Here is a 15082-nt window from a genome sequence, read left to right on the forward strand (position 1 = left end):
ATGCTAAGTGAAATAAGCCACTCACAAAAAGACAAATACTGTATGATTCCATATATATATATATATATATATATATATATATATATATATATATATATATCTGAAATTCATAGAAACAGAGAACAGAATAGTTGGTGGTTGCTAGCAGCTTGCGGGAGGGTGGAATGGGGCGTTTGTGTTTAATGGGGACAGAGTTTCAGCTTAACAAGACAAGAGAGTCCTGGAGATGGATGGTGGGAACGGCTGCCCACTCATGTGAGTGTACTGACTGCTACTGAACTGCACATTTCAAAATGGTTAAGATGGTAAATTCCATGTTATGTGTATTTTATCACAATTTTTAAAAGGTAGCTTTGCATCACTACTATAAATGAAAAGCCTCTTGTCCTAAAGGAAGGGTCTCCATAAACTGAAAGACAACTGCACTCCCAAAGGCAGGGTGGTGTTAACATCACCTCAGATGCTGGTACCTGAGGAGGCTGAGCTCAGGAGGCCTCATTCCACTTGGTTTAAAAGGGAGATTGGCAGGTGCCACAGAATTGTGGAAAGTGCTTCAGAACCAACTTTCTCCTTGACAACTTCACATGCGTCAAAGAGGACTTTAAAGGGACCCTCTTCCTTCCTGTCTGATGTAACAGGGTCATGTCTGTGGGCCTCTGTGATCATTTCTCATAGGGGGTATGGGCATCCCACACTTTGAAAGACCCTTGTAAGGACCCTAGGGCCTGAGTTTGTCTGGCAGGGGTAGGCCAGTGCATGCCAGTGGTATGCAAGTTCCTTTGCATACCAGAGCAAAGGAACCCCTACCAGCTGCCTGGGCAGGGAATTCCAGTTATCAAGTACCTTAGCATGGGTGTCTTGGTCCCAAGGACTCCTTGCCCTGTAGGAGAGGTCTGGCTGCCAGAGGGTCAGAGCAGATTCTCCTTTACTGCTAGGCCCAGGAAGGGGGCCTGGTAGTTGGGTCAAGAGGCTGTATACAGGGAGGCAAGTAGATAAGTGCAATCCAGTCTCAACAGGTCAGGACCCGGATTAGACAGAAAATGGTAGTGGGGGTGAAAAGGAAGGACTTGGAGGGGGATATCAATAAGAAGACACATGTACACTCTGATACTAGCCTGCATTGCATCCAAACCCGTTGCCTGGAAACAGTGCCTCTGCTTCCTTTGGGAAGCAGCCCCTCTCCAGGAGTCTCAGGATATGTGGCTGGCAAGGCTGACTCCACTCCTCTCACTCTAGGTGAGGGATCCAGGGCTGGCTGGTCAGAAGATGCCATCCTTCCTCCCACCTCCTCCAGTACATCCTCCCGGTATTCAGCCACACCTGAAGCTAGCCACCCTTCCCCTTCCTTTATGTTGCAGAAAGGTGCCTAGCCTAACGGACACGGTGTGTGCGTGCTGGGGGGAAGGCGAGTGTGTGGGGTGGCAGGTGTTTGGGGTGGCAGATTTCATCGCGCTCTACTTGCCCAGTACCACTGGAGGCTTCACCCAGTCTGCAGAGGGCCTTCTCAACCACTCAGGTGCCCTTACAGTTCAGGTGCAGCAGTCCCCAGTTCTTATTTAAGGAGACCATCTACCCCCAACCCAACCCTGTCATGATATCAATTATATGCCTGCCAGTTGACCAGTTGAAATCTAATAGACATTTCTTTTAAATTAGTTGTAAAGATAACTGCTTTTCTTTTGTATTCTCGTGTCAAATTTCTGTATAGGCCCTTGGAAAGCTCCCAGGCCCCAGGCCTGTGCCCACCACTCTCGACTGACCAGCAGCGGCTGCGCCCGGGAAGCGACCTAAACGCCAGCTGGGGCCCTCGTGCAGGCGGGCGGGAGCGGGCAGGGCCCCGCGCGCATGCGCGTGGGGGCGGGGCTGTGGCCCGGGCCTGCGCGTTACCGCTCGTTCGGCGCGGGGCGGGGCGGCGAGCACGCGCCGCAGGCGGCTGCCTGTCGAGCGCCACTTTATGCTCCACGGACCCTATTTCTGGCGCAGTCTCCCCGAGTCCCCGCCGTCTGAGGGAGACGTCCCCGACACTCGGCGGGACCGGCCCCGGGGGATGGAGGCGGCCGGTCCCCACAGCCCTGGCGGAGCCCCGAGGAAACGGCCGCGTGCGGCCTGACCACCGTCTTCGCCCTAGGCCCATAGGCGCGTGACCCGGGCGGGCCGCGGACGTAAGGGCGGTGAGCGGCGGGGCCGCGGCGCCGAGGGGGGCCGTGCTCGTTCCCCTCCGCTCGCAGGTCGCGCGCGCGCGTGCTCCCGCCGCAGCGCCGGCCGCGCCCGCCCCGCCTCTCGGCGCCGGCCCTGGAGCTCGGTCCGCGAGCGGCGGCGGCGGCAGCGGCCGGAGGGACGATGAGCGGCGCGGCGCGGGCGGGCACGGCCCGGCTCGCCGCGCTCGCGCTGCTGACCTGCAGCCTGTGGCCGGCGCGGGCGGACAACACGAACCAGGAGTACTACACGGCGCTCATCAACGTGACAGTGCAAGAGCCCGGCCGCGGCGCCCCCCTCACGTTTCGCATCGACCGCGGGCGCTACGGGCTCGACTCGCCCAAGGCCGAGGTCCGCGGCCAGGTGCTGGCGCCGCTGCCCATCCACGGAGGTGAGCGCCAGGCCGGCAAAGAGGCCGGGCGCGGGGCCGCGGGGCCCCCTCCCCGGCCGAGCTCGCCGCTCCGCCCGCCCCCAGGGTCGCGCTTTCCGTCGTGTGCAGCCCTGCCTGCTTGCGGCTGGGAACCAGGCTCCAGAAGCGCTCTCCGCGTTTTCTCTTTTTTTAAAAGACTAGAAAACGTTCCTTTTCGTTTAGATAGCTTGTTTATAGCGAGGCATTCAGCTGCGAGTTTGCAGGGACAGCTCAGACAAAGGGGGTAGTGGAAGAGCGCAGAACTAATTCATGGTGGATGAGGACTTAAACCTGTATTTCGGCATCGGCAGGTTTGCCCCCGATCAGGCTAAACGCTGCATAGGATCTCGAAAGATGGGTCCCTTTCCTAACGTAAAAACGTGCGATTTTTCTTAGGTGGCAAATGGAAGAAGGGTGGAAGAGAAAAATGGGCATCTTCCTTGTTGCTTTTGGCTCTCGGTCGGCCCCAGTAGTTTACTGTAATTTTAAGCCTGAAAATCTCACGTTATGAAGAATCCGTACCAATTGGAACCAGTAGCCAGGTCTTAAGGTCAAGGGTGGACGACCAAAAAGAGAAACGGGATAAAATTTTCAAGAAGTGTCTTTGAAGCCGTTTGGCTTTTCCTCACGTCTTATAAACATGGGCTCGGTTTGACTGGTAGAAAACATTAAATTTGAATAAATTACTGGTCGTGTTTTCAAGGGAACTTTTACACACCGTGGACTGTGATTTTTTTTTTGTTTCGTTGGCCCACTGCGAACTTTTTGGAAAATGTTATCTTCTACCCTACCCCCACCCTCCTCTCACCCTGAGAATGCTAAGAACGGTTGTTGTTTTTTTAAGCTGCTATTCATGTTAAGATGACCTAAACTAGGCGACCTAAATAAGGTAATGGTGTTTGTTTTTATACTCTTAACATGTTAAAACAGCATGCGCCTTCCGAGATCTGTATTTGTGTGCTAAAAGTGCTAAGCTGTTTTCTCCTTGGAAGCCGTCTGGCTGAGGAAAAAGGCTTTCCCTGAAGCCTGTCCCCAATGTAGACCCGCCCTTTAAAAGTTCATTTTTCCACCAATAACCATTTTGCACCATTTTTACACCAGGTGCTCAAATGCATTTCTCATTTCCACTTTGTTAAAAACGGCAGCTGGGGTCCCAGCTTGCCCAGGGAAACAACTTTGATCTTTGCTTCATTCAGTAAATATTTGCGTGCCTGTTCTGTGCCAGTCACTGTGGTTGGGACACATAATGTTGCCAAACTATGTCACTAACAATGGTAGCCTATTTTCTAGTGCAGAGAATCCTGAGGGTCACGTGGAAGGGTAGGAAGAGGAAGAGAGAGAGGCAAGCTGTTCTGGAGCTAGAGCTGCCCCTGTGCAATGTTTTGAAATCTGTGGTTTGTCTTTGAGTGTTGGTTTCCTCAGGCACCCCAAATCCATGACCTTCACTTTAATAGAGTCTTGCCTCCAAAGTGTTCCACGTTCTAAAAGTACTTGTTGCTTGCCCGTCACCCCAAACAAAAGCCCTGTCTTTGAGGAAGGTTGTTTTAGCTGTTTGGATAAAACGATGGGGAACTGATGTGCACTGATGTGTGGATGAAAGTTAGTCCTATTCCCCTGCCACTGTGGGGACAGGTAGCATGGTAGGGTAAAGGTTCAGATTCATGCTGTTACGTACTGTATGATGCTGGCAAAGAAGTTCAGCTACTTAGCTTCATGCATCTGCAAAATAGTATGATGAAATATTTACTTCGTAAGGTGGTTGAGAGGCTTAAATGATTCCTGCATTCTTAGAAGACTTGTTAATGTAAGTGAATGTCTAAATCGGTGGGGTTTTAGACCCCGCATCAGCATGAACACATTGGTGCAGTGTGCAAAGACTGAGTCTAGGTCATTTCCCCTGTGTTGCCTTCCTCTCCTCTATTCTCTAGGGGCTCACTGTGTCTTTGCACAACATGAGATTACTCCAGGTTTTCCCATGGTGTTTGTTGGTGATGGGATCTTACTGGTGGTTTGGGTCTGGTTTTGCAGTAAGGGGTCTACACGCATAAGTTCTTTCAGTCCAGCAAATATCGTTTGCAATCCCATGTACCAAGTACCATTCAAGGCACGCTGGGGAAGAGGGAGGGGCCACAGCAGTGAATAGACCAAAAATCTGCCATCATCTTGAAGCTCACATTCGAGTGGGGTTCTTTCATAAGTCAGTTTACCTGTGTGCTGTTTCTAAAGCATGGGTTTACATGAAATCCAAGACAATTTTCTGATTTTGCAGCAGGAACTTAGGAATGTATTTTAAAACAAGAATGGTGGTAGAAATTGATGAAAATTATACATGTTTAAGAGAATGGCTTATGTCGATTATACCTCATTAAAAAAAAAGAAAATGACTTAAACTTGGGATAAAGTCTGGGTATTTCACATAATGATATTCTTGAGTTTATGAGCTCAGAGTTTTCTGTTTTGAGAAAAAAATATTCCTTATGACCTTTATGCTCTTATAATTTTGAATTGAAAGGAATTAACATTGTTTATTGAGGACTTATGGTGTGTTGACATGTTTAAAATTATGTTCAAATTACCAAAAGTTGTGAGAGAGAATTCCTGGCCAGAAACAGCTGTGGTAAATAGATGTGCAATTGATGAAAATTCATTTTGAGGGTAAGTGGTAGAAATGAACATAAAAATTCACAGTATCCTAGAGCTTAACACTGACTCATTTTAAATCTAAAACTTTGTGAAATCAGAAACCTTTCTTGTTAATTGGCAGTGCTACTATCAATTAGGTATCTAAGAATTTCTGACCAAGATTTATTTGTCCTATACCTTTGAAGGGCAAATTAGAAATTTTCCTTAGATGATTTGGTATTTTTTTGTTGTTATTGTTTTTTTGTTATTTTTATTAAGGTATTATTGATATACACTTTCATGAAGATTTCACATGAAAAAAACAATGTGGTTACTACATTCACCCATGTTATCGTGTCCCCCCCATACCCCATTACAGTCACTGCCTACCAGTGTAGTAAGATGCCACAGTCACTATTTGCCTTCTCTGTGCTACCCTGTCTTTCCCATGATCCCCCCAACACCATGTGTGCCACTCATAACACCCCTGAATACCCCTTCCCCTCCCTACCCACCCACCCTCCCCCACCCCTCCCCTTTGGTAACTGCTAGTCCCTTCTTGGTGTCTGTGAGTCTGTGCTGTTTTGTTCCTTCAGATTTGCTTCCTTGTTATACTCTACATATGAGGGGAATCATTTGGTACTTGTCTTTCTCTGCCTGGCTTATTTCACTGAGCATTATATCCTCCAACTCCATCCATCTTGTTGCAAATTGTAGGATTTGTTTCTTTCCTATAGCTGAATAATATTCCATTGTGTATATGGACCACATCTTCTTTATCCATTCATCTACTGATGGACACTTAGGTTGCTTTCGTATCTTAGCTTTTGTAAATAGTGCTGCAGTAAACATAGGGGTGCATATGTCTTTTTGAATCTGAGAAATTATATTCTTTGGGTAAATTCCTAGGAGTGGAATTCCCACGTCAGATGGTATTTCTATTTTTAGTTTTTTGAGGAAACTCCATATTGCTTTCCACAATGGTTGAACTAGCTTACATTCCCACCAGCAATGTAGGAGGGTTCCCCTTTCTCCACATCCTCACCAGCATTGGTTATTCTTAGTCTTTTCAATACTGGCCATCCTAACTTGGTGTGAGGTGATATCTCACTGTGGTTTTTATTTGCATTTCCCTGATAATTAGTGATGTGGAGCATCTTTTCATGTGCCTGTTGGCCATCTGAATTTCTTCTTTGCAGAATTGTCTGTTCATATCCTCCCCCCATTTTTTAATTGGGTTGTTTGCTTTTTGGGTGTTGAGGCATGTGAGTTCTTTATATATTTTGGATGTTAACCCCTTGTCAAGATATGTTGCTTACAAATATGTTCTCCCGTACTGTAGGATGCCTTTTTGTTCTATTGATGGTGTCCTTTGCTGTACAGAAGCTTTTACGTTTGATGTAGTCCCATGTGTTCATTTTTGCTTTTGTTTCTCTTGCTCAAGGAGATGCATTTAGAAAAAAGTTGCTCATGTTTAAATTCAGGAGATTTTTGCCTATGTTATCTTCTAAGAGCTTTATGGCTACATGACTTACATTCAGGTCTTTGATCCATTTCCAGTTTACTTTTGTGTATGGGGATAGACAGTAATCCAGTTTCATTCTCTTGCATGTAGCTGTCCAGTTTTGCCAACACCAGTTGTTGAAGAGGCTTTCATTTCCCCATTGTATGTCCATGGCTCCTTTATCATATATTAATTGACCATATATGCTTGGGTTTATATCTGGGCTCTCTAGTCTGTTCCATTGGTCTATGGGTCTATTCTTGTGCCAGTACCTAATTGTCTTGATTACTATGGCTTTGTAGTAGAGCTTGAAGTCAGGGAGCATAATCCCCCCCCCATTTAATCTTCCTTCTCAGGATTGCTTTGGCTATTCTGGTCCTTTCATGGTTCCATATGAATTTTAGAACTATTTGCTCTAGTTTGTTGAAGAATGCTGTTGGTATTTTAATAGGGATTGCATTGAATCTGTAGATTGCCTTAGGCAGAATGGCCATTTTGACAATATTAATTCTTTCTAGCCATGAGCACGGAATGTGTTTCCATTTATTGGTATCTAATTTCTCTCATGAATGTCCTGTAGTTTTCAGTGTATAGGTCCTTCACTTCCTTCATTAAGTTTATTCCTAGGTATTTTATTCTTTTTGATGCAATTGTGAATGGAATTGTTTTTCTGATTTCTCTTTCTGCTAGTTCATCATTAGTGTATAGGAATGCAACAGATTTCTGTGTATTAATTTTGTATCCTGCAACTTTACTGAATTCAGATATTAGTTCTAGCAGTTTTGGAGTGGATTCTTTAGGGTTTTTTATGTACAATATCATGTCATCTGCAAACAGGGACAGTTTAACTTCTTCTTTACCAGCCTGGATGCCTTTTATTTCTCTGTGTTGTCTGATTGCAGAGGCAAGGACCTCCAGTACTGTGTTGAATAAAAGTGGAGAGAGTAGGCATCCTTGTCTTGTTCACGATGTTAAAGAAAAGGCTTTCAGCTTCTCACTGTTACGTGTGATGTTGTCTGTGGGTTTGTCATATATGGCCTTTATTATGTTGAGGAACTTGCCCTCTATACCCATTTTGTTGAGAGTTTTTGTCATGAATGGATGTTGTATTTTGTCAAATGCTTTTTCAGCATCTATGGATATGATCATGTGTTTTTTGTCCTTCTTTTTGTTGATGTGGTGGATGATGTTGATGGATTTTCGAATATTGTACCATCCTTGCATCCCTGGAATAGTGCTTTGGTATTTTTAAAGTATATTTTGGAAAGTGTTAAACTTTATAAAATACTGCATAAGCAAGTATTGTACTTTGAAAATATATTCTTTGTCATTAAATAGAATGCATTTGCAAGTGGAGATTCATTTGTTTGGTCTAACAAATTTAATTGATAAAGAATTCATTTTCAGAAATGGAACTTTGAAGGAGGATGCCTTATATTTATATGCAGGTCACAATTGCTTTCTTAATACTAAATTACAGAAAGGGTCTAAAAACAGTGTAAACTAACTAGTACTTGCTGTGGAGCAGACAGTGTAAATGGACACTGTGTGAGTGCCCACTAACTTGTCTGAGCCTGGAGTGGGGTTTGGCCCTGGTTGATGTCATTATGTATGCAGATGGTGGGAAAAATTAGGTGTCAGCCACTCTTTGCTTCACATAGAAATTTTCAGGATTGGATGTTACAGGCTTAGAGAACAGTCCAAACAATAAGCTTTTTTTTTTTTTTTGCCACTTTGCTGACTGTAGAGGTGCAATAAAATTTTTTAAATAAGTTTTTATGTTTTAAAAAGTGATTTTCTTGGATGAATCCATTAAACCTGAACTTGGTTTTTAAGATACTGATGAAGAGTGAGGGGATTGAAGTGGAAACAAGAACTTGGATGAAAGGGACCCTGTAATGTTAGAATTCATAATGGCAAAAGCTGTTGGATATAGTTAGAGATTTCAGAATATTTGGAGGAATGGCAGGGCTGATCCTGGGAGCAGAGATGGAAAAGAAAGAGAATTCAGAGGGAGCTGGAGGCTCTAAAAAACAAATTTTGACATAAATTATAAACCAAGCAAGAACATAAAGAAGATATATACAGTGAGTTACATTTATATTGAATTTTACAGTTTAGAAAGTGTTTTTACATACCGTATTTTTCCTTCACTTTTGGATGATCTATTAGCATGTAACTATTTAACATTAAAAAAAAACATTTGACCTCCCCACCAAATATCCATCCCACCACCATCCTATTCCTCTGCTTCTCTTTGTGGCAAAGCTCCTCAGAAGCACCGTATGTCCTTGCTGCCCTCCATCTCTCCTCCGGCTCCTCTTCCCATTGTGAAGGTCTATGATTGTAGTCACAGTAGTTTTAATAAAGACATGAATATTTAACTGATATATTGGACTACAGGTCCATTCCTTAGGGTCTCAATGGGCAGAATGATGGGATGACCCTAAGAAAAAAATTAATAGGAAAGAAAAGACAATCCTGAATTTGTTTAAAAATCACCTGCATCGAAGGGAGTTAAGGGCAGTAAGCCTAAACTGCTGGTCACAGGACAAAGCCTGTGAGCTCCACGGCCAGGCCACCTTGATCCTGCATGTCTTTAGGCATCGGGATCCTGGGCAGCACTCCTCCCAGTCCTACACGCCGAGCACACCTTCAGTTTATGTTTAGTTCTGGACATGAGCTTTAAGAGTTGAGCAAAGTACAGAGCATTGTTTTGCATATTACAAAAGGGAAATCCTTCATTTGAAAGAAGGTTAGATTAAGCTTCTAAGATTCTTCCACCTTGAACAAGGTGTAACTAAAGTAGTAAGACAAATCTTTTTAAACAAATCTGCCAAAATATGCTTATTAAGGACAGTGTTCTTTTCAAGCCAGTCACATGGGGCTATGTGTACACACATGTGTATCTGTGCAGCAACGAAGACATACATTTAAACACCTCTAGAATTGTTCAGGGAGATTATCTTTTTGATTGAACAGTTCTAGAATATGCAATGTATCAAATCTTTAATTTTTCTAGATAGATTTGAATTTTGACAATTGAAAGTTATTTTGCAGCCTTTTTTTCTTATATGCTTGTGAATGGTCTCTTTAGATAATATCTCAAAAGTGAAGTCCAGTAGTGATTTGGGGCATGTCTGCTTCTGTGGGATGAATGTATGATCCTCGGAGCTGGTTCTTTTAAGTATGTATGAGCAGTCCTGACTTACTTACAAAATGAAACTAAGTTTTTCAGGACCATCAAAACGTTTACCATCCTTTAAGTATTTTATACATTAGACATTGATTATTTTCCATAAGTTGTAGTAAGGGTAACTCTCTTTACTGTTGGAGGCAATTTTGAATAAAACAAAGGAGGCCTTTCAAATGTCAAATGGGAATAATTAAGAAGCACTTAATAAGCATTTACTCTGTGCTTGTGTTACGCAAATCCTATGGTGTGTGCAAAAGACATGGTATGCAATTCCTGCCTCTGAGGGCTTGGTTTTCTCTTTGAAGAGATAAGCTCTCTGGTGACACAGGATGTGCCATTTTAGAAGGTGGCACTGGCAGTCTTCATCGTACAGGTGGGTTTTGTTCTAAAGCAGGGGTCTGCACACTGCCGCAAGGGGCCTGCCACCTGTTACTGTAAACAGAGTTTATGGGACACAGCCATGGCCATTCGTTCGCATATCTGTGGCTGCTTTCGAGTTGAATGGTTGTGACAGGAGCCTCTATGACTTGCAAGACTAAACTTCTTACTCTCTGGCCCTTTAAGAAACTGTTGGACAACCCTGTTTTAAAGGTTTGTTTATACCTTTGTTTTCCACATTAAAAACTATGGTAGGGATTTATGGATGAGAATCTGGTTCCTAAATCGTCCCAAACCAGGAACTCTGGAAGTTAGAGACAGTGTCATCTTTGCTTCTGTCAAGTGCCTAGGACTGTGCATGGCACTAGCGCCCCTGGAGTTGGTGAAATTGCATTCACTCCGTGGTGCTGGGTCTGGTGGTAAAACTGATGGCCGGTGTTGAGGAAGGTGTGTGTGTGTGTGGAGGGGGTGATGTTCAGAGCACACTGTAGGGCCTCTTGTGCTACATCATAAATGGCATGAAGACCAGAGAAATGATTTGGACTTGCAGTCTAGAAAGGTTTCATTGAAAATGTGTCATTTAAAGACAAACTTGTTTAGTTCTACTTCCAGCCATAATGGAGTAACAGGAACCGGATTCCCTCCCCACCTTAACTGACTGGAAAACCTGACAGAGTCATGAAACAGCAGTTTTAGAAATAGGTCAACAAACAGCACAGGACAGTGATTCCTGAAAGAAAGGAGGCAAACAACAAAGCCTTTGGCAGCCCCAGGTGACTACATGGAGAGTTTCCATGCTGTGGCACAGAGAGGGGGAATCCAGAAAGAATGCTGGTCTCCCTGACCTGATGACAGAAATCAGGGCTCCAGGAGGCCAAGTGGCTTGAAAGTTGGGGGAGGTAAAGTACTGGAGAGGAGGGAGCTGCATGGAGCAAGCACTCTGGAGAGGGGCAGGGGTCCCTTCGAGCCTTTGGTTGAGTGCTAATGTGCACATTTTACGAAGAACTGACAGAAATTAGTGGGTGGAAAAATATCATGGGGCTGGGGATAGTTCATAGTTCTCACTAATCAGAGTAGAAAGAACTAATGCACAGGGCATGGAGTGGGTCCAAACCCTATTCTGGACCCCTCAACAGCGTAGATGCAAACCTTAAAAGGATCCGACTGATTCCAAGTAACTTAACCAGTCCCGAACAAAGCCCAACAAAATGTGAATATAACAAAATTCAGCTCCCAAAACCATTAAGCCCAAGACCAATATCCAATAAAAAATTACGAGACATTCTAAGAAACAAGAAAATAAAACCTATAGCCAGACAAAAAGCAATCAGTAGAAACAGTCCCAAAAATGAAACAACTGGTGGAGTTGCGGATAAGGATGTCAAAAGTTATTATTAGTATACTTGATTTGTTCAGGGAGTGGAAAGAAAACATGAACGTGATGAGGAGAGAAAGGAATATAAAAAAGATCCATATCAAACTCCTAGCAGTGAGCTCAAACCTGGATTTGTGTTGATTGAGAAAAGGAGAGGAAAGGAATGTACAGAAAGGATGCTCTTCCTGCTGCAGCGCTCGGTTTATCCCAGGCCGTGGTGTGGGTGATATGTGTTACATATTGTGTACCAGGAATGGTGCCAGGGGTCGTATGTGGATGATCATGGCCCTAGGAAGTACTTACCCTTGTTTTGTGGATGGCAACTGGGGGCACTCCAGTCTCTCCTTTAGTGCTTTTTTTCTTCATAGCACTGACATGATAGGAAATTATGTATCTCTTTTGTTTATTTCTGAGGGCAGGGATTCTGTCCCCTGTGTCCACTGTTGTATACTCAGTCCTGAATGTGGTACCTGCAGCATAGGACAGCACTGTATAATTAGTGTTGGGTGAATTAAAGCAAGTAAAGTTACCCCCCAGCTGTGTGACTGTGGGGAGTCTGCAGGGCTTGGACTTGATGTAGCTCTGTCTGACTGCAGCGCCACACTTCAGCCACTTCTTTGTACTGCTTCCCAAGTGGGTTTAATGAATTATGGTCTAATCACTTGGTGGAATGTTATACAGCCATTGAAAGGGATTGTCGTGAAAGCTGTGTGTCCTAAAAAAGTATGTAGTAATTGAATTATGTGAAATTTTACAGTGGACAAGGACTCAAAAGTAACACAAAAGTAAAAATGGTTGTGTCACACTGATTGGATCATAGGTGACATTTCTCTTTTCTCTCATATTTTGGAAACTGTTGATTGTCAATGCAAAACATTCATAGAGGAAAAGGCAAACTCTCTAAAGGCAACAAGTAAGTGTCTACAGGTTGATTCTGTTTGTTTATTCTCTTGCTTCAAGAAGAATAGAATGAATCCCAAGCAGTGGTTAGTATGAGTAGGAAACTGGAAGATACTACTAATACGTTCAAAAGGGCATGCCTTCTCTTAGTAAGAAAAAGGGGAAATCCAAGACCAAGAATACTTGGACCAAATGTGAAACAAGCTGATGTGTGGTGTGGTTTTGAGCAGGTAGTGGATCCTAGAGAGGAAAATGGAATCATAGCACAGGACTCAGCTCTTCTGTAATACCTTTATGATGATGATGATAATGCTTTTATGGGTTTTGTTGGTTTTCACTATTTAAAATTAATCTGTAGTTAAAAAACAGAATTAAAATCAATCTTCAGTTGCCAAACAGAATGTAAATGTTATCAGCCTTAAGAATATGCACCTATAGAAGCTGACACAGGTGGAGAAATGAAGCAGAAGGGTTTTGGGGGCAGGTGAAGGCCAGTATCTTTATCTCATATAACAGGGTGAAGGTTCAAGAGATGGACTGTAGTTGCAGAAACCAAAAAGGTTCAACCACAAGGAAAACAATGAAATAATCAGGAGAGAGCATAGCTGGAGAAGTGTAAGAGTTGAGCAGAATCTTAATTTGTGATATCATAAACCCACAGATAATGTCTCAAGTTGCCAGACCGGAAAATAATGCCAAAAACCTGTTAAGAACTGTGGAGGGTGAACTCGGGAAGGACTAAAACCAGAGATTGAAAAAGTGGTTGCCTCTGGGAACTAGGTCAGTGGGTGATGGAGTATGTGCACTTCACTGTGTGCCATTGGGTGAATTTGTCTTTTTTTATCTGTGTGTATAGTATGATTCTCACTCTTTCTCCTCTGGGCACTGAAAATGGATTCTGCTCCCATTTTTTTTTTCCCTTTGAGGAAGCTCCATGTCTTCCCAAAGTCTGAGCTCTTCTACAACTCCAGTGCCATGCTGTGAGATGTAGGATTCTGCACTAGCTAAGCCCTGTGTCAGGTTCTCCTACTTAGTAGGCACTGGCATAGACAAGGAAATCAGGAAATGTTCCTGTGGAATTAACTGATTTTATTTCATAAACAGATGTAAGTCTGTGGCCCTAAAATAATTTATTCTGGCTGCGACTGCGTTGCCAGGCTTGTGTGTTACCCATTTCTCTGGCAGCTCCCTCCCTCCACAGTCGCCATGGTAGGGCCTCACAGTGATGGAATCGAGCATGGTAAGAGAGCCCATGCCTTGGCCCCACTGGACAGTGAGCTCTTTCAGCCCCTCCTGGCTTCCGCTTCTGTCCTTGTTTGATGTAGATGCCATGATTCTTTGTGATAGTCACCCTTTCCCCCTGTCCTGTATCACACTCACTTGGCAAAATCTCAGTCCTGGATGGACCACGACATTTATCTGCTCTGTGCTTCCTATTGCCAAACAGCTGATATTGCTGGAGAAGATCTTAGAATCCAGCTGACTGAGGTTTGAGGTCATAAAATCTAAGCAAAAACAAATGGGCACTTAACAAAGCCCAATATCCAAAAATACTTTCTCCTAAAGAAATAATAACTCTCTAAGGCAGCAGTTTTTCCTGTCCACCTGCCTCCTGTCACCTGTTCCCATATCTACTTTTAGCCCAAGCCTCTCCTCTAAGCTCTGGGTTCACACCTTCAGCTGCCCACTTGATGTCTTTAACTTAAATGTTTCACAGACATCCACAGACTGATAAGCCTCAGATGGAACTCTTGGCATTTCTTTGGCCTTCCAGTCACTACCACTGCTCCCCAGTCTTCCCCACCTCAGTAAATGACATCACTGTCCCCTCCTTAAACATGGGTAGGAGTCATCCTTGCTGCTTTTCCTCACTTTCTGTAGCTGAGCTCCATGGTTCACCAGCAGGAGGTAGCCTGGCATTCTGCACCTGCCATCACAGTGCAGGCAGCTGTCATCCCTTCCCCTTTCATGGTCTCCCTGCTTCTGCCTCCATCAGTCTTTTTCTCCCTTCATTTGCCAGAATAATCTTGAGGCTTCACCCAGTCATGTCACCTCTTGCCTGACCCCTCCATTGGGTTCTCACCGTCCTCAGAGTGGAAATCTGAGCTCCTTCTGTGGTAGACAAGGTACTCACTACCTTGTCTTGTCTCCAGCCTCTCCGTCCTCAGGCCATTCACCTCACTCTGTTCAACATGCTGAAGCTGGTCAGTTATTCTTCCGTTCCTAGGGCTTCTGAATTTTCTTTATAATGTGTACTTTCTGGCTGGCATCCCACCCACCTTCCCCACCTGCTCCCCCTGACAGTGCCTGCTGTATTCAGGGAGCTTCACCCTTCCTTGGTTCTGCGTATACCAGTTAAAGGGCTTGACAGACATGCGAAGGGAGTTACAGAATCTATAAAAGTATAGAACTTAATGATCATCAGTGATCATCAAGTCTTGCCACCCATCTGAACCCTCAACCTTTCTGTCAAATCATTAAAGTCTATCAAGTCTATCAAGC

The 15082-nt window shown here is 44.2% G+C and overlaps 1 protein-coding gene across 4 annotated transcripts in view; it reads left to right on the top strand.

The window, feature by feature from the left end:
• The first annotated feature begins 1887 nt into the window (after positions 1 to 1887).
• The window catches only part of RNF130 (ring finger protein 130), a 131964-nt gene continuing 118769 nt past the window's right edge, over positions 1888 to 15082 (top strand). For all 4 annotated transcript variants that reach the window (XR_012125105.1, XM_037002134.2, XM_037002133.2 and 1 more), the window contains exon 1: positions 1888 to 2587. Coding sequence is in view for 3 of the 4 variants with exons in the window: in XM_037002134.2 (XP_036858029.1) it covers positions 2341 to 2587 (247 nt within the window). In the remaining variant the exon portion in view is untranslated. The remainder of the gene's footprint in view (positions 2588 to 15082) is intronic.

This window comes from Manis javanica, chromosome 14 (assembly GCF_040802235.1).
Source record: "Manis javanica isolate MJ-LG chromosome 14, MJ_LKY, whole genome shotgun sequence".
NCBI classification, from domain to species: Eukaryota; Metazoa; Chordata; class Mammalia; order Pholidota; family Manidae; genus Manis; species Manis javanica.